This window comes from Clupea harengus, chromosome 18, assembly GCF_900700415.2.
Source record: "Clupea harengus chromosome 18, Ch_v2.0.2, whole genome shotgun sequence".
Lineage (NCBI taxonomy): Eukaryota > Metazoa > Chordata > Actinopteri > Clupeiformes > Clupeidae > Clupea > Clupea harengus.
In genome coordinates, this window is record NC_045169.1 from 16,540,068 (window position 1) to 16,559,794 (window position 19,727).

General features: G+C 45.8%; 2 protein-coding genes across 3 annotated transcripts in view; one reads left to right on the forward strand and one right to left on the reverse strand.

The window, feature by feature from the left end:
• Positions 1 to 1,229, forward strand: part of spata6l (spermatogenesis associated 6-like) — a 10,008-nt gene extending 8,779 nt beyond the window's left edge. The window contains exons 12-13 of one of the 2 annotated variants that reach the window (XM_031584987.2): positions 219 to 316; positions 516 to 1,229. In XM_031584987.2, the coding sequence (XP_031440847.1) occupies positions 219 to 290 (72 nt within the window). In that variant the 3' untranslated portion in view covers positions 291 to 316; positions 516 to 1,229. The remainder of the gene's footprint in view (positions 1 to 218; positions 317 to 515) is intronic. The other variant, XM_031584988.2, reaches the window with a different exon arrangement.
• A 3,386-nt stretch (positions 1,230 to 4,615) lies between these two features.
• slc1a1 (solute carrier family 1 member 1) lies at positions 4,616 to 19,400 on the reverse strand. Its single transcript, XM_012841805.3, has 12 exons — positions 18,949 to 19,400; positions 14,146 to 14,286; positions 11,512 to 11,604; positions 11,068 to 11,182; positions 10,929 to 10,971; positions 10,312 to 10,407; positions 9,449 to 9,636; positions 8,377 to 8,484; positions 6,717 to 6,839; positions 6,135 to 6,329; positions 5,882 to 6,016; positions 4,616 to 4,876 (listed from the first exon to the last, which is right to left on the reverse strand). Exons 1-12 carry the CDS (start codon positions 19,046 to 19,048, stop codon positions 4,636 to 4,638), a joined length of 1,578 nt encoding a protein of 525 aa, XP_012697259.1. The 5' UTR covers positions 19,049 to 19,400; the 3' UTR covers positions 4,616 to 4,635.
• Between the last annotated feature and the right edge of the window lie 327 nt (positions 19,401 to 19,727).

Here is a 19,727-nt window from a genome sequence, read left to right on the forward strand (position 1 = left end):
CACTGAACCTTGTGATCTCAAAACAGTCCTTGGGTTTTTAAAGAACATAAAATTGCATTGTAAGCTAGCAGCCCCACCACACACACGCAAAAAGATCGTGACCGTGTGACCACAGGCCCTGTTTTGTGTATGTCACACTTAGAGTGTGTGTGTGTGTGTGTGTGTGTGTGTGTGTGTGTGTGTGTGTGTGTGTGTGTCGGTGTGTGTGTTAACTGCAGGGTGCTACGGACTCTGAGGTGGATGAAGTGTTAGCCAGGAGGTCAATCTCCCCCCACAGTGGCCCTGCTTAGAACAGAGAGATGGGCTCATCTGAGAGGTGAGTCTATCAGGTTTAATAAAGTGTGGTGGAATGCCAAGCCATCTGTCATAGCCTCACACTATATATAATCTGCTTGACACTCTACACTATAGATAACCTGTTTGACACTTTACACTATAGATAACCTGTTTAACACTTTACACTATATATGACCTGTTTGACACTTTACACTATATATAACCTGTTTGATCTCCAGGGTAGATGTATGTTGCAGAAGTGTTGTGATTGGACATATCTTCACACCTAAAGGCATAAGACAAACGTACTCCAGGCCGGTGTGCCCATCCCCTCTGGACAAGACAGCTAGTCAGCTCTGCTGCACTTGACTCAGGGCCCTCTAGGGGGCAGTGTCATATCCCAGCGTGATGTGTCAGCTTTAGGACAGTGAGGTGCAGTGTGTGCGTGTGTGTGTGCGTGTGTGTGTTTGTGTATAGGTGGAATTAATGCACTAGCCACACATGCATTGCACGAAGTACTGTATTTTTTTATTTGTGTGTGTGTGTAACATTGTATTCATGAAAATAATTATTGTGTGAAAAAATTTAATTGAAATAAAACACTCAGAGGGACCTAGTGTGTTGTGAGATGGCAATGTTCTGATAGGACCGCTCCTCCCCGCATTCTTAAAATGAATGAATGTGTTGGAATAGAATGTGTGGAATATTAGTCCACCATGTCCGAGTCACTGTAAGAGCCTTCCGATGACCTCTGACCTCTGCTCTCCTCTCAGTTAACTGATCATATGACTAGAGCTATATCCAGCACATGGATGGGTGTGGTACCAACAGCAGGTTATAAAAGCAAGAATCATGATTCCAAATAGTCCATTTGGACAGTGGTTTGGTCTACCAGACACACGGCATGTTTTTATGCCATTGGCACCATTCAGGGACATCATAAAAAGCCACACTGCTGATATGAACAGCTTCTCTCCTCCCCTCCCCTCCCCTCCAATCCCCTCCCCTCCCCTCCCTTCTCTCAACTGAACAACTTTGTCCTCAGTGCTTAGGTGTGTCGTCTAGGAGACCATGAAGAGGATATGATGTCGCTTGCAGCTGTTCCGTGCTGTATCTCATAGCAATGGCCTCGCTGGCAGGTCTGAGCAGTGCTCTGCTGACTAACCAGAGAACACAGAGATGGACGGCTCTGTCCTGACTCCGCTAAAGAACACAGAGATGGACAGCTCTGTCCTGACTAACCAGAGAACACAGAGATAGACAGCCCTGTCCTGACTAACCAGAGAACACAGAGATAGACAGCCCTGTCCTGACTAACCAGAGAACACAGAGATAGACAGCCCTGTCCTCACTCCGCTAAAGAACACAGAGATGGACAGCTCTGTCCTGACTCCGCTAAAGCAGGACAACTGAGCAGCAGTGTGCTGAGGAGCTCCGCTGCGTTCTCAATGTGCAGACCTATCAGCCATCTCTGGTCAGTGCTTTGGGGAAAGACAACGAGAGTAGCTTTGGGGAAAAGACAACGAGAGTAGCTTTGGGGAAAAGAAAACAAGAGTAGATTTGGGGAAAAGACAACGAGAGTAGATTTGGGGAAAAGACAACGAGAGTAGCTCCTGAAAGTCTATAAACTACTTCACCAAGAGAAAGCTGTGCTGTTGGTCTTCTGTTGTTTTATGCGGTCCTTTTAAAAACCGTCTCTGATGGCTATCTATCCACAAATGCAAATGCAGAAAAGACATCACACGACTCTCAAGCCAAGTTTGTTCAACATTTTTATTTTGACTTCTAGGTATACATCCAGGCTCGTACAGAGACTATGTCATCTACAGATAGGACCATGTGCTTTGCCTTTGATACACTTTATGAATCATCTGTTAGTTAATGATGACTAACCCATTAGATATCAGCACTGACCGAATAACCTGGGCTTTTAACATGAACAAGCAGCAAGCCGTGTCATCCAGCGTCAGCACAGTCAGACTGCGGGCGGACAGGAACAGACCATGGGCTGCCTGACTGAAGCAGGTCCCATTCCCTGTGTGATTGAACATGAAGTCACAACAAGCAGATGTTCTCACATAACAGCAAACCTACAGCCTATTGAAGTGGTGGCCAAGTGCTTGTTCACGTTCATGTCGGATTTTAGCTGAATGTTAAGACACTCAAGGTGAAGTGCGTTGATCTGTTGACTGTGAATGGGCTGAAGGGTAAAGGGTAAAGGTGTGTTGATCTGTTGACTGTGAATGGGCTGAAGGGTATTTCAGAGCTGGATTATGTTTGGATGTAAACGCTTCTCAGGTGAAAATGTCCGTACTCTCAGGTATAAAAAAGTAAAGTCCTTTTAGACTGCTGAGGATTTCTCCCGCTGCAGCATGACGCGGCTCCATTGGCACTGATACACAAATATAATACACACATCCTCATGACACACACGAGTATAATACACACATCCTCATGACACACACGAGTATAATACACACATCCTCATCCACCCCAAGCCTGCCCGCTCAGCTCCAGCTACCGCAGGCATCCACCCCATGAGCCACACCTGAGACACGCATGCCAAGACAGCAGCACCACCAGTTGTGCAAAAGGCCAAACGTACAAACTTGAGTCTCTTAATGGCTCCAGTGCTGCCGCCATTTTGTGTACTGAGGAGAGTCTTTCAAGATGTGAGGATCAGACAGCCAGGGACAGGGAAATATGTCTAGCATTGGAGTTTAATTTGGCCTGGATGTAAAGTGACAATATATCTTGCTAGTTTCAGACAAAAAACTCCTTTATGTAATATATCTGGAGTTGTCCACTGCACGCACTGTACTGTTATTACAGATGAACCTACTACAGGTAATGCTATGAAAGCAAGTAACCAGATTAAACCACTGACTACGTCCAAGATGACTGTTTTGTTTTTGGTTTGGTTTGGTTGAAGAAGAAGAAGAAGAAGAAGACTGGATGGCATGCAAGTCCTGGGATACTTCTGGCTGGATTGATATTTCTGGAGCTGGAGAACACGAGAACGTCGGCTCATAACGACATGGCGTCCTTTCTGAATGCTTGGGTGGTGCATATGGATAAGGATGACAGGACTCTGACAGCACAGATGTATGTGTGTGTGTATCATGACGGAGCTGCTGTCTTGGTATCAAGTGTCTCAACTCCAGCGTGTTGCAGAAGCCAACTCTCTGATGTCCCCACAATGAAGGCCATTTCAGTGCATCTTACACATATTGCTTCATGCAATTCTTTTGTTTATAAAATTTGTATACAAAGTCACCCTTCTCTCACAGACACATTCCGGTTTGGCACAAATCTGGGACACGAACGACTCACAGACATTCAGCATTTGACAGGAATTAAAGAAAAAACAAAGACAACTTCAGTGTAAGCTTTAAAAAAAAAAAAAAAAAAAGCAGAGGACTTCTAACGGGTTCTATTTTTACAGCATATTTGATCGGCGGGAGTACATACTGAAATCTCTGCTAAGGACATGCTATTAGTCGCAATATATTTAAGCTGCAGTGTATTTGGACAAATGTTGCTTTCCAGTATATTCTGGCTTACACACTCTCTCTCTCACACACACACACACACACACACACACACACCTTAGTGTAAGTAAAACCTTTAAAATATAACTAAGATGCTCAAAACCAACACAGTTTTACACTGTAAATGACACAGTAGAAATGAAACATTAATTTGAAGCCGTGACGACTGTAGAAATGTAAAGAAAAGAGCGGGTGAGCGTGAGTGCATATATCAGCGGCGTCACCACGGTGACCCTCAGAAGCTCTGGAAATTGAGTTGGAGCAGAGCTGCGACTTCTGTGAAATATCGCCTGTCTGTGTTCAGCTGCACCACAGCAGTGTGTGTGTGTGTGTGTGTGTGTGTGTGTGTGTGTGGGAAGGGTTCAGCTCAAGGATACTGTAGCATCCCATGGGTGTGTATGTGAGTGCGTTTATGTGTGCGTGTGTTTGTGTTTGAGTGTGTGTCTGTGTGTGAATATATGTGTGTGTGTGTGTGAGTGAGTATATTTGTGTGTGTGTGTGTGTGTGAGTACATTTGTGTGTGAGTATATGTGTGTGTGTATCTGCTGAGGACGAATGGAGGCTACCGCTAGTGTGTGTGTGTGTGTGTGAAGGTGCCCCGTTGTAATGGGGCTGCCCTGTTAGTAATGGCACTGGGTTTTATGGATCCGCTCTCCTCCTGTTCTGGGATAAAGATTCGAAGCGAGGGGGGGGATCTGCCCCTCTCCAAGTCTCTGCCCCCCTCTCCAAGTCTCTGCCCCCTCTCCAGCCCCCCTCTCCAAGTCTCTGCCCCCCCCCCCCCCCCCACTGCACCGCCCGCCGCGGGCCTCTAGAACTGCGAGGTCTCAGTGAAGGAGATGGCGTCGCTCTTGTCGACCGTGAAGCCGCCGTTGACGTACGACTTCTTCTCGCACTCCTCGTCGTCAAGCGTGGTCTCCAGGGCGAAGGGGTTAGCCACGTCCACATCGGAGGTCACGTCCATGCGCTCCAGCTCCCGCCGAGACAGCTTCTCCACGATGCCCGCGCCGTACGCGTCTCCCAGCACGTTGATCATGGTCCGGAAACGGTCTCTGCCAGGGGAACAGTGGGGATACTTCAACCATAATCTCTTTTTAAATGAATCAATAATCAATTATGTATGTGCACAAGCCTCTCTGTACCACGACCTACACAGTTAATTGAAGCTTAACACTTGTATGTCTGACACATACACACACACACACACACACTTGTATGTCTGACACACACACACACATACACACTTGTATGTCTGACTCATGAAGCTGTTGTTTGGGAGTTTCACAGTAAATTTCTATTTTTGTCTTAGGTGTGGGACTGATTTATCTAAGTTTCCAGCAAACAGCAAAACAGGCTCACTCTTTCTCACATAGAAACATTACAAAACAGGCTGACTCTTACTCATGTGACCGAGAAGTCATCCTATTCATCATACCAACTCATGCATCTGGCAAGCAGATATTCAAATGTGTGTATGTGTGTGTCCGTTACATGTGTGTGTCTGTTACATGTGTGCGTGTGCTCGTCACATGTGTGCGTGTAATGATAGCCAGTCAGTGGTAGAGTGGTGTGCAGTCACTACCCGACACCTTAAGAGACTAGCAACATACACCATGGGTTTTAGCCTCCTTGCTGGCACACATAGCACACCTGTCTCCCATGTCCGAGGTGCGGGACTGTGTTTGTCTGCGCTCAAAAAATACTCTGCTGTTCGTACACAGTCCTGGCTCCATGAATGGGAAACAGACATAGTGGCTTGGACCAAGCCATAAACATTTCCAGCCAATCAACACGTTGCTTGAGAAGCACAGAAGGGAGGGGCGTAATGTGATTGGCAGTCAAGCTCAAATATTAACAACCTTTCGTCAGAATCACAAACTGTGCCTTCAAAAAGCATCCTAACATGCCTTGTGGGATAGGAAGAAAGCCTTTAAAGAGCATGTCAACTTGCCTTGTGGGACAGGAGCAAAACCTTTAAAGAGCATGTCAACATGCCTTGTGGGACAGGAGCAAAACACTTTTCAGGGGAGAGCTGTAGAAAAACACGGGGTACTTACATCAGCCAATCAACAGCAACGATGAGAGTGACATCACTGGCAGGCAGGCCCACGGCAGTCAGCACAATCACCATGGTAACAAGACCAGCATTAGGGACACCTGCAGCTCCGATGCTGGCCACTGTCGCTGTTATACTGCGGACACACAGAACACACACACATGGTGTACTACCTCTGTTCGCCATCGGTCACCTTCAGAGACAGTGCAGGGGCTGCCCCCCCCCCCCACACACACACACACGCAGGCACCTACCTGATGGTGACAATCTGTCCCACGTCCAGCTGCATGTTGTTGAGTTGGGCGATGAAGATGGCGGCCACTGCCTCATAGAGTGCTGTGCCGTCCATGTTGATGGTGGCCCCCACCGGCAGCACGAAGCGTGTGATGCGCTTGTCGATGCGGTTATTCTCCTCAGCACAGCGGAAGGTGATGGGCAGAGTGGCAGAACTGTTGGGAGGAGAGGAGGAGGAGAGAGCAGAGGAGGAGAAGAAAGAGAATGGGGGGAGGAAGAGGAGAGAGAGGAGGAAGGGAGAGAGGAAGAGGAGAGAGGGGAGAGCAGAAGTGGGAGAGGAGATATGCAGAGGAAGACAAAAGAGCAGGAGAGAGCAGAAGAGGGAGAGGACAGAAGGAGAGGAAGAGGAGAGTGTCAGGACAGGTCAGGAGGTGTGTGTGTATACTGTAGCGGTGTGTGAGGTGTGTGAAGTGTGCTGTGTGTGAGGTGTGTGTGAAATGATGAGGCATGTGTGTGTGCTGTAGTGGTGTGTGTGTGTGTGTGTGAGTGTGTGTGTGAGATGAGGAGGCATGCGTGTGTGTGTTGGGCAGTGCAGTACTGACCTGGAGGCGATCATGAGGGCAGTGACCAGCGCCTGGGCCATCCCCAGGGCAAACGTGTACGGGTTCTTCCTCACAAACACAAAGTAGATGAGTGGCAGGAACACCATCGAGTGGATGGCAAGCCTACCAACAGGAGATCACACACACACACAGACACACAGACACACACACACACACACACACACACTTTCCTCAGTGAACATACACCACCAGTCAAATGTTTTTGCCCACCCTCAGTTTTCACTACTTTCACTACTTTTTGTATTCTTGTTAAGCACTGGAAAGCTGTTGAGTTTACAGCTAATGATGACATATCCATCCATCATACTTCACTTAGTGTGCGTGTGTGTGTGTGTGTGTGTGTGTGTGTGTGTGTGTGTTTGTGTGTGTGTGTTTGTGTGTGTGTGTGTGTGTGTGTATGTGGGTGTGTGTGTGTGTGTGTGTGTGTGTGTGTGTGTGGGTGGGTGTGCATATCCATCCATCATACTAAACAGTATGTAATAGTGCATGTCTTTAATAGCCTCCTATTAACTGGTTTTGTTGTGTTGTTCAGGAAAAGGTCTTATGGGCCTCCATCCACTTTAAGACTGAGGGAGGTAAGGCTGATGTGTCAGCAAGTGTCCAAGTAGAGTGTGTGTAAGTGTGTGTGTGTGTGTGTGTGTGTGTGTGTTTGTGTGTGTGTGTGTTTGTGTGCATAACTGAGTTTGAGTGTGTCTGTGTCAGAGCGTGTCTATAAAATGTGTATGTATGTGTGTTTGTGTCTGTATGTGTATGTATGTGTGTGTCTGTATGTGTGCGTGTGTGTGTGTGTGTGTGTTAATCTCTTCAGCACGACTGCACAGCCAGAGAGATTAGCGTCCGACTGGAACATTTCAGCAGCAGACACCTCTGCATGACTCAGCACTGCTCCTACCCAGTCCTACCACACACACACACACACACACACACACACACACACACACACACACACACACACACACACACACACACACACCTCAAATTCCTCTGCTCCGTCCCACATTATAGCGCCTCATCCTCTCCCACACCCCCAGACACACCTCCGCCACCTTCTCCCCTCTCCTGTGGACATTGTGGTGCCCGCCCCCCCCCCCACACACACAAACCACCACTCCCTTTCTCTGACATTATAGCCCCACCACCCCACCCCACCCCTTCCCCCCCATCTCCCCTAAATGGCTGCAGACTCCAGCAACCCCATATTCCCCCTGCACCATCAGTCACGTCAGGAGAGATTTAAGGGCCACACCGGCGCTCCTGAAAGGCCTTATTACCCTCCTGTGTCTTCAGGTTGGGTGGTTTTAAACGTCCTTGAGGCTTATCAGCTCAGTAGCAGCTCTGTCCCTACCCTGCTGCAGTGTCTAAGCCCCGGGGGGCTGGGTGGCTGGGAGTAGCCCAGGCAATGAATCTGGCTCGCTGAAGATTGAGAGTTGAGCGAACTAGCCTTTGCGACATTAGCTATGAATCTGGTTCACTGGAGAGTGAGAGTTGAGCGAACTAGCCTTTTGCGACATTAGCCGTGAATATGACTGACTGGAGATTGAGGGTGAAGCTATCTAGCGTTAGCAATGTTAGGTATGAATGAAGATGTAGGGTGGAGAGTTAGCATTAGCAACATTGGTGTATGAGACTGTCAGCTCACCCGCTGAGCACTGTGACCATATACAAGCCCATCTTCCGGAAGATCTCCCAGTTATCCACCTCTATAATCTTGGCTGCAATGAGGAACAGAATTCCCACTGGCATGTAGCTGCAGGAAAAAGGCGCACCACAACAACAGTTTCAGAAAAACAAACAACACAGTGAGTGGCAGAAACAACCCCCCAGGACATTACCTGCAGTGACACAAATATGAGCACAAAATCAGATTACTAAATCCTTCTATATCTGTGTAATCACTTAATCACACAAAACTTAAAACATCAAATAAAAAGATTAAAAGAAAATGTCTTATTTACACACATTTACATTAATGATTATATAATTAATTCATATACACTTCTGCCCCCCTTTTAGTGTTACTAGCATGAATAAATAAAATAGAAAAATGTCCTTTCAAAGTAAATACATACATATGTAATATATCTTACCCTATGTATATACTATGTATATATGTGTATACTACATACAGTAGATGTCAAAGTCCATTCAAGTTTATATCAGTCAAAACAGTGTAATTTAAAGCAGCCCGTACCACACAATTATCCATATCATAACCTTGACAAGTAACAGTGGCCCTTACCATATCATAACCTAGACTAGTTACAGTAGACCTTACCATATCATAACCTAAACCAGTTACAGTAGACCTTACCATATCATAACCTAAACTAGTTACAGTAGACCTTACCATATCATAACCTAAACCAGTTACAGTAGACCTTACCATATCATAACCTAAACCAGTTACAGTAGACCTTACCATATCATAACCTAAACTAGTTACAGTAGACCTTACCATATCATAACCTAAACCAGTTACAGTAGACCTTACCATATCATAACCTAAACCAGTTACAGTAGACCTTACCATATCATAACCTAAACCAGTTACAGTAGACCTTACCATATCATAACCTAAACCAGTTACAGTAGCCCTTACCATATCATAACCTAAACCAATAGGTAGCAGTAGCCCTTACCACACTATAATCTGGACCAATCACAGTAGCCCTTACCACACTATAATCTGGACCAATCACAGTAGCCCTTACCACATGATAATCTGGACCAGTCTCATGGTGGCTTCATTCAGGGCATCGAAGAACTCCAGGAGGATGCGCCCTCTCTCCCCCATCTTCCCAATGACCAGCCCGAACACCACGCAGAACACGATCAGACCCAGCACGTTGATCCCATTGGTGTACCCCCCCTCAATCTTATAGTCAATCTGGGTCAGGTTCTGAAAGGGAAAATAAGGGTCAGAGGTCACTCGAAGAACACAGGTAGGTAACAAGCTGACATCACATGGCCCACCTGTCGCTTCAAACAGCACAGACAGCACAAACAGCACAAACAGCCTGACTGAAGGCTTTTACTCATCACACAGGGTCTGCAGTAACTGAAAGAGCTTGCCATGAGGTTTGAGTGCTGACTGACTGACTGACTGAAAGCTTTTACTCACCAGTCTTTTGATGTCGCCAATTTAATGAGACTAAAATCATTATAGTGGGTTAGGTCTACTGTTCCTCCAGCTGGCAAGGTGTTCTTTGTATGGAGCATACAGTCTAGGAACCTACAGTCGAGCACTAACAGATCGGAGCATACAGCCCAGGGCCCTACAGCCGAGCACTAACAGATCAGAGCATGTCTCACTTTGTCTTTATGTTGTGGTGAAGGGGGAAAGATGGTGGTGTTATGTGTGGGTGTGTGTTTATATGTGTGTGTTCATGGGTGTGTTTACGGATGTGGGTGTGGACAGCAGGCTTGAGGAAACAGTAGGATGTTCCCAACCTGAGTGACTCAACGATTGGTAAGGAGGGAAAGGGGGTGGTGTTCTGTATGTGTGTTTATATGTGTAGGCATGTGTGTGTTTACGGATGTGGGTGTGGACAGCAGGCTTGAGGAAGTTCCCTACCTGAGCGACTGTTGCCATGATGGTGGGTAAGGAGGGAAAGGTGGTGGTGGCTGGAGGAGCTTGAGGAGGGGTGAGCTCTTTCCGCTGCGTCTTGTACTGCCGAACGGAGACAAGGAAAGAAGAAAGAAGACAAAAGAAGAAGTTAAAGTCAAATTGGTAATGGACTGGCCAAGCACATTAGAATACACTTTGAGAACTATAAGTATTGTTCCATGTAAGAACACACTACTTGAACTACAAGTATTGTTCCATTTAAGAACACACTATTATAACTATAAGAATTGTTCTATATAAGAACACACACTATTATACCTATAACTATTCCATACTTACAACAACAAATAATGAAACCTGACCATGGAAACTGAATAAGAATCCACTGTAGCTGACTTTCAGAGCTCCCCTTTAGTACTTGTTGTTACAGAGTTTCTGGTCAAGCACATTCAGATATTCTACCTTTCCTAAAATAAATTAACAGACCATCACGAGGAGACAGTGAGCACTTAGATTTGATTTAGATAAAAAGTATGTTTCTTAAGCTGAAGATCATTAGATACGAATTTTGTGCCAGTACATTCAGCTGTAAAATAAAAGGGTTTAATACAGAAGCTCTGTACCTGCTGGAAACAGGCCTGGACTATATTCTCTGGAAACATGTTCCTGATGAAGAAATAATGAAGAATTAAGATGAGGAGGGGATTAAAAGCAGTCCAAACACCACAGAATCATTGTCACTCTTCAGGGGGTCAGTCTCACCTGACGAGGTCAAGCAGGGTGTCCACTGTGGTGACGTTGGGCGTAATTCCTGCCCTGTCGATGTGGTCGGCGTCCTGGGAGACCCCCGGCTTGATGGTCGTCACCAGCAGGATGCCTGTGAGGAGATAGACAGCTCTACTGATGCTAATGTAGCCTATTAAAGCAACACTATGCAGGAATATGCTGCTGTCAACTATTAAAGCAACACTATGCAGGAATTGGCTACTTTTTGAGAGCAAATTTGTAGCTCTATTGATGACGTTTTTAACATAGATCAGAATCTATTAAGTCACCATGACGTGAATAAGGTCAGGTGCTGAAAGTTTCATGGATTTTTTTCTGTGACTGTGAAACATTTTTCTGAGATTATGTGTTGACAATGTCGGGCACTCAGTCCTCATGCGACCTGTGCCTAGAGGTGTGTCTGGTTGTTGTTTTTCTCACCCAGGACCACAGCAATGATGGTGGTGGTGAAGTAGTAGAACACAGCACGGAGCCCGATCCTCCCAGACACCTCTGAGTCTAGCGCCGCCACACCTACAACACACAAAGGTCAAAGGTCAGCCTGACTCAGTGGGAGGGACTCAGAGTGACAACAAAATGGGGCTCAGGGCTGAAAGAAAACTACTGTTTTTATTTGATATTTTCTCAGGGAGAGAACATCTAGGTACACCTAGTAAGTTCCAAGTTCCAAGTTCTAGACAAAAACTCTATCAGTAGACAGAAACTCCGAACTGGTGTATCCACTAAAGTGTACCCAAGCCTCTGTTCAGAATCCCCTGTAATTGTATTTCACATTTAGTTATTGGCTATTATCAGAGGTGACACCATCTGCCGCATACAATAAACGTAACATAATATTTCAACCGTTGCAGTCTCCCCTCCACCTGTTTTAGTGTGTTTCTGGCTCACAGAGACGTGTTGGCGAGGCTTGCAGGGACATAATTCACCTCCCCAGAAAAGTTCCTCTTCACACTACTGGTCCCTCCAAACCTATCTGAAGATCTGAGTCCCAGCTGTCTGGGATGCTTCTCCCTGCCCCCTGCCTTACCCTGTCCCTGTCCCTAACCCCAAACCAGCAGAGCTGACCTTACCCTCTCCCTGGCATTGACTCCAGCCCAGGAGAGCTAACAGGGCTGCCTTAGCCTCTCGCTGTCCCTAACCCCAAACCAGGGGAGTTAACAGGGCTGATTAATGAGCTGATGGTAGATCATTACAGACTCCACAGCTCAATGCCAACCATTAGCATGCCCCCACAACAGATGAAGCTACTGGTCTCTATCTGGACGCATACTAAGAGAAACAGGTAGGTTTAGAAGGAGATGAGGGACTAAACTCTGCTGTGCATGTGTGTGTGTGTGTGTGTGTGAGAGAGAGCGAGTGTGAGTGTGCGTGAGAGAGACATTGAGTGAATGTGAGTCAATGTGTGTATGTGTATGAGAGAGACATTGAGTGAATGTGAGTCAATGTGTGTATGTGTATGAGAGAGACATTGTGTGTGTGTTTGTGTGTGAGAGAGAGCGAGTGTGAGTGTGCATGAGAGAGACATTGAGTGAATGTGAGTCAATGTGTGTATGTGTATGAGAGAGACATTGTGTGTGTGTTTGTGTGTGAGTGTGTATGAGAGAGACATTGTCTATGTGTGTGTGTGTGTGTGTGTGTGTGAGAGAGAGTGTGAGTGTGTATGAGAGAGACATTGTGTGAGTGTGTGTTTGTGTGTGAGTGTGTGTGTGTGTGTGTGAGAGAGAGAGTGTGTGTGTGTGTGTTTGTGAGTGTGTGTGTGTATGAGAGAGACATTGTGTGTGTGTTTGTGTGTGAGTGTGTATGAGAGAGACATTGTCTATGTGTGTGTGTGTGTGTGTGTGTGTGTGTGTGTGTGTGTGTGTGTGTGTGAGAGAGAGTGTGAGTGTGTATGAGAGAGACATTGTGTGAGTGTGTGTTTGTGTGTGAGTGTGTGTGTGAGAGTGAGAGACATTGTGTGTGTGTATGTGTGTGTGTGAGTGTGTGTGTGTGTGTGTGGGAGAGAGAGTGTGTGTGTGTGTGTTTGTGAGTGTGTGTGTGTGTGTGTGTGCGCTCGCTCCACCCTGTCCTAAGGCAGGATGAGAGGCTATGAGATGTGGAACGATCCAGTGAGATGCCCCATCAGCAAGACCCTGTGAGCCCCAGTGGCGTTGCTATGGCAACCGCAGCCCGTTCCGTGTAGGTCTCTGGGGAGATATTACTGGCTAATCGGAAACTCTGTCTTATTAATTACACTAGTCTAGGCAGCACTCAACACACAGCCTGTGTGTGTGTATGTATGTATGTGTGTGTGTGTGTGTGTGTGTGTGTGTGTGTTTGTACAGCATCTCTTATTAATAACACTCGTCTGGGCAGCACTCAACACACAGTGTGTGTGTGTGTGTGTGTGTGTGGGAGGGGGGCGTTTCTGTGTACAGCATCTCTTATTAATTACACTCATCTAGGCAGCACTCAATACACACCTACCAGACAAGCTCTGCCCGTGTGTGCATGTGTCGGAGAGAGTGTGTGAGTGTGTGTGTGTGGGAGGGGGACGTTTCTGTGTACAGCATCTCTCTCTCTCGTTGCCCTCTGCTGATGGTGCCCAGAGGTGAGCTGGGAGCCCATTGCTATTCTGTACTCCCTTCTACAACACAGACATACACACACACACACACACACACACACACACACACACACACACACACACACACACACACACACACACACACACACACACACACACACACACACACACACACACACACACCTAAACTCTGCTCCTGAGCCTCTGATGTACAAAGACCTCCTGCTTGGATCTTCAAACACCCCTTAACACTCACACACACCACTAAATACACACACTAACACACACATTTTGCTTTAGCTGTGATCTCTTGTGTTCTGCCTCTTATCCAGCAGGTGTGTGATGGAGCCCTTCACTCAGAGATATGTAAATATGTTCTCTCTACAGATGAGAGTGTGTGTATGCATGTTGAGTTACATGCATACACATGTGTGTGTGTGTGTGTGTGTGTGTGTGTGTGTGTGTGTGTGTGTGTGTGTGTGTTGAGTTACCTGTGATCATGCTGGAGACGATTAGTGGTAGGATGACCAGTTTTAGCATACGCATCAACACTTCTCCAGGGAAGCCAAAGTACTGCTTGTGGAGGTTGGACAGAGAGGTGTGCTCCCTAACCAACACCCCCAGCCCGATGCCTGTTAGACACACACACACACACACACACACAAAGCCGGCCATCAGGACAAAAATATGTACAACATTCACAGAAATACTTTTATCTTTGACAACAAAACCACATATTGCCACTTTAAACTCATTAAAGTCATGTGTGTCATTCACTGGTTATTGTATCAGTCAAAGGTCAATGACCACCATTATAACCATTAAACCCAATGAAGGACTGTGAGAGGATGCTGTGCTCTAATGTTCCCAGGTGGAGTTGGCCATTACAGGACGCGCCTAACTTTACAAGACAAACTTGAGGAAACGACTGCATAGTTCAGATTTTCTCTTAGATAGTGAAGGTAGAAGAATAGGTGGAAGATTAACTGGTGACCCACATTTCAAAAGATGCTGCTATGTGTTTTTTATGAGGGCCAGTAGACATAAATCAAATAAAGGTAGAAATTTGTCTGCTCTGTTAGTCTTCACAGGAGTGTGTAGAAATCGGTCTGCTCTGTTAGTCTTCACAGGAGTGTGTCGAAATCTGTCTGCTCTGGTAGTGTGTAGAACGTGTGATGGGACAGGTGCGAGATGCCTTAGGAAGTAAGGGGTTGCTAGTACACACTGACAGTGTCATACTGACAGCATCCCTTGGACAGGTACTAGTTGCAGGGGGACGGCCCAGTGTTCCGAAAGCCCGATATTCCGAAATCTAAATATTCCGAAAAATAGCATTTAGTTTGCGCAGCGGAGACGCTCACCGGGCTATCACGCATATAACTTTTCCTAGGCAATATTTGTTAACTTAGCCTACTCTGGTTTTGAATATGGGGTACCACTCATGCGAAGGAAATCACCGGCAGTGATAAAGCATGCATGCGTTGGCAATCATAAAAGTATTTTTGTATCATCGCGATGCAAATGCCATGTGTGTATAATAATATTCTGAATTAAAGTTCATGCTTGTGAAATAAATGCATTTATATGTTTATGATTGTGTGATCAATTCATTGGGATGTGCATGTGGGCTATAGTAGTTCACGTTGCTGTGCTCACAATTTCGGAACAGCGGGCTGTCGGAATAATGGGCCTTCGGAACATTGCCATGGAACCCTGGGAGTGCTAACCCTAGTGGCAGAGCAGTGTTAACTGCTAGCTGGGAGTGCTAACCCTAGTGGCAGAGCAGTGTTAACTGCTAGCTGGGAGTGCTAACCCCACCATGGGTCCGTGGCTTTGATTCCCAGGGAGCACACATAGGCTACTGATGAAACTGTACAGTGTAATATTAATAATAATCCTTTTCAAGCCTGCAACAAGGACAACATCAAAGCTATATGTACAGAAAACCATGGCACAGAACTATCACGTAATGAAGACAAAATGATTATACAGCACATATGAACACAGACAACACAACATTGACACACATTTTGGAACAATGGCCTGGGCTATTCCATGATAACTCCACAACACAAATTGTTAATGACTAGATACAGAAAAATGTGAAATCAGTTAAATCAGCGTCTTCTTCAGTCAGCGTCAATCAACTTATTGGCAGATAGCCAAGTAGTAGATATTTTAATTAAACAGGGGCGCTCTAAAGCGTCTAAAGCAAGGCACTAAGCTAGAGCTTCAGTGGTCTTCAGTGCTGTCGTTAGGCATCATCTCCTTTCTCTGCAGGACTGCTTATAGAGTTGGTTGATGCACATTGGTGCCGGTAGCATATGCCGCTTTTAAGTTGTCAACTTGTATTAAAACTCTGACTTTGTGCTTCCTCAAATTAAACACCATATTTCTCTGTCTGCCAATTTCCTTTCTGTTAATAACAAAATACTCCTACACTGACAACATCTGTCCTACATTTCTTTCCTTTCAGACTGAGGGAAAGTTTAACCAACAATGTTTTGACTGCTTCGTAGTTTTATTTGTCGGAAAGAACACGTTGGATAGTCGCACAGTTGGTAAGATAGCTAATTCTTCAGTCAGTTGTTGTCTGAGAGAATACTTTAGTCTGGCTCCATCTATCTGTCCAAGGGTGGAGGAAAATGTCTTTGAGATGACCTTCAGGGCCTGACCACCTGTTGATTAGTCCACCAGGCTGTCTGACGTGCCACTCATAAGCATCACATGATCTCATGTGAGTATTTTAACCCTAGTAGAGCACTCCCTTTGTTAGTGAAGAAGAAAAGTGATAACAGGGAAATGGTTGTGTGTTACTGAGCTGGTAGGGCAGAGTGTCAACAGCACCAAGGTCATAGCTAGAACCCTTTGCTCATGACGAACCCAGGGTGCACGGCACACATGGTTGTAAAGAATGGCGAAGGCACGATAGTGTAAGTGTACTAAATGAGGGCAAATGTAGAGCAGTGACTACAATCAAGCGTTTGTTCCCAGAAGTCAACAACCCCCTAGAACTGGCATAATCGCTGGATTAATACAATACAGGTTAAATATTGTCCTACCGGTTTCAAACAAGACTGCAGTGTGTTTATAGACAACATGGCAGCTTTTTTGGGCATAACCTGGCCCTCATGACAAGCCAAACTAGAACAGTATAAGATTGTGACTTTGCAATTGAATGATGACAAATACATTTCTTTATATTTTAGGGCATTGCTGCCTCCGATGACTCAAGGCCTTAACCACAAAGTGACAGGACAGCTCCCTTTAAACAGGAAGAAACCTTGAGCAGAACCCAGCACACTTCAGAGTAACATCACCATGGTTACAGTAACATCACCACGGTAAACAGACACCCAAACATACCCCCCCCCCCCCCCCCTCACTCTGCTGTGAGGAGATGATATAGTTATTAAGCATCCGGACACCAGGGACAGGCAGGAGGTTCCTTCTGCCTCACACGGATGAATTATCTCTCCACACAAAAGAAATGCGACATGAACTCCATTCCTGTCCTGAAGAGCTCGTTGGGGTAATTTGTAATCCTAAAGAAAGTCTGCTGCTCCAACAAGCTCTTCAGCCGCCATGTTTAAAAACAAGTCCCATGTTCTGCTTGGTGTGGTCTGGTCCCATCCTGACTGGCTGACTGACAGATGGATGACTGTGAACATGAAAATGCAATCTGCTCTGAAAACAGTTTCACAACCATTTTGCCACAGAGTGAGCACAATCAGCGAGAATATGTTCTTGCTGAGCGGAGACACGCTGTATCCCCTTTAACATCTTTTGTAGTGTGGTGGTGAGTTTGATCATTTAATTTCAAACGCATTGTTACTGAGTACAAAGGCATATTGATTAACATTTGAATTGTTATTTTGACACCTTTGTGTCAAAGGAAATACTCATGAGGCATCCAAATCTCTGTGAAAATGAAATATCAACAGTAGTCAACCAAATGGAAATGGAATTATTGAATTCAAATTTTCATTTTGAGTCCAAACTTGTATGTATGAGTGGACAATTTTAATTAAAACTTTACATTGACATTTTGCATATTACAGTTTCATTTTAATTTAAATACTGGAATGCCTCCATAGATAGATATATAGATAGATCGGTAGGTAGGTAGGTAGGCTACTTTATTGCCCAACAGAGGGAAATTGTAGTGTTAAGAAGACGTCTCTAGGTTAAAGACAGTGTCTCTAGGTTTAAGACCTCAGGCCCTACACACCACCCTGACTGGTATCCCTGGCTGCTGGATTATTAGAGCCTGGGTACTAAATAAAAAAAGGCTATAGCAAGGTGAGGGTGATTTGATTCATTTGACTTCGATGAAGATTAATCACGCATGTTAACAATCAGTTTCAGTGGCGGGCCACTGAACAAATACAACCGCTCTGCTATTTCTCGTTATCATTTAGCCCAGACCCATTCACAGGCTTTGGTTAGGCATTACCCATTATCTCCATCCAAATCAAATAACTTTCCCCTCTACACAAAGTTTATGATCCCATTTATCATTTCTATGGTTTAGGAGTCACCCTCCTCTTGTATTATTTGTGTGTGTGTGTGTGTGTGTGTCTGACTTTAGATTATCCCATCCTTCTCTGCCCTCGATGGCTGCTCCATCTCTCTTTCTTTTCATCACGGCAAACGCCATCATCCAAAACATCCTGGATTTCTCACACAGTTCCAGAGAACTCTGTAATACTGGCAGGGGTGACATGAGTTGGAGCACAGTGTACGAAACAACTGCATAACGACAGCAGTAGCATGACTGAGCCAGCCACGGCCGGTTCGCTCGCTCGCTCTCTGGGCCAGCTGTTTGATACTCCAGCAGGGACTGATGAGAACCACAGCAGACAGCATCCATGCTAGGAATACTGAGATGGTCTATGAAGGCAGGCACTCAAGTCCAGTCACGTTTGGCTGTGACAGTCTGAGAGTGTGTGTGTGTGTGTGTGTGTGTGTGTGTGTGTGTGTGTGTGTGTGAGAGAGAGAACAGCAGCAGTTTTATACACATACATACACACACACACACACACACACACACACACACACACACACACCTATGCACTAACCATCGCACTCAAAGAGTATGCACGTATATCAGGCACGGATGTACATTGCTATCCTGTTACCATAGCGACAGGAACCAATTTTAGGTGAATCTGCCACTGACGGATGAGTGACTGCTCAAGCTGTTCAAGACTGGATGGGAGAGAGGGTAGGGGGTGGGGAATCTATCCCTGCATTTATGCACACACGATACATTGACGATACAAGATTCTTACCCAGAATGACCGAGGCGACAGTGGCGATGAGAAGCCAATTCCTCTTCAGGAAGCTCTTGACATGGCAGCGCCTCCGCTCTCTTTTCCCCAGGACGTCCATGGTCTCGGACTCAGGGAGATGACGACTCGGCTCGATCGCAGACCCAGACACAAAGGTGGACGGGGTAGACGCACGAGAGCCCCCCGTCTGTTCAGCCCTTTTCACAAGAGCGCGGAGCGAAGCAGCTGCGGGAACGAGCCGGTTTGCGCGCGCTTCCAGGTCGCACGCGACCCGAGGATACTGATACTGCTGTGAAGCCTTACGAGGGGTGGCGGGAGATGGAGCAAGGAAGTCTTTCTCTGCTTATGGGTTTGAAGGCGAGCGCGCAGTTAACAATATCAAGTGCAGAGGTGTGCGAAAGCACCTCAGACTCACGCGGCTTTTATCCTTTACAGTCACACTGACACTGTCTCCTCCCACTAGACGCAGTGCCGGATTCAGCCTCGGCTGGCCCTGAGGCACATTTTGAAATTTTAGAGAATGGCCTGAACAATTTAAATTAGATCATGGGCTCATGGACAAAATGGAAATGGACCCAAGACAAAGGATGATTTGATTCACGAACAAAATATTTAATACAAAAAAGACAAATATTTAATGTGAAAAGAAACTACTTTCAAACTAGTTTAGTCTATACTATTTGCAGTGTATGAATATATGCATGACAAAACATGCACACATTTGGCACTTTGCTAACTAGACCTTACATTGTACTTACTGTTCAATTACGGAACTGAAG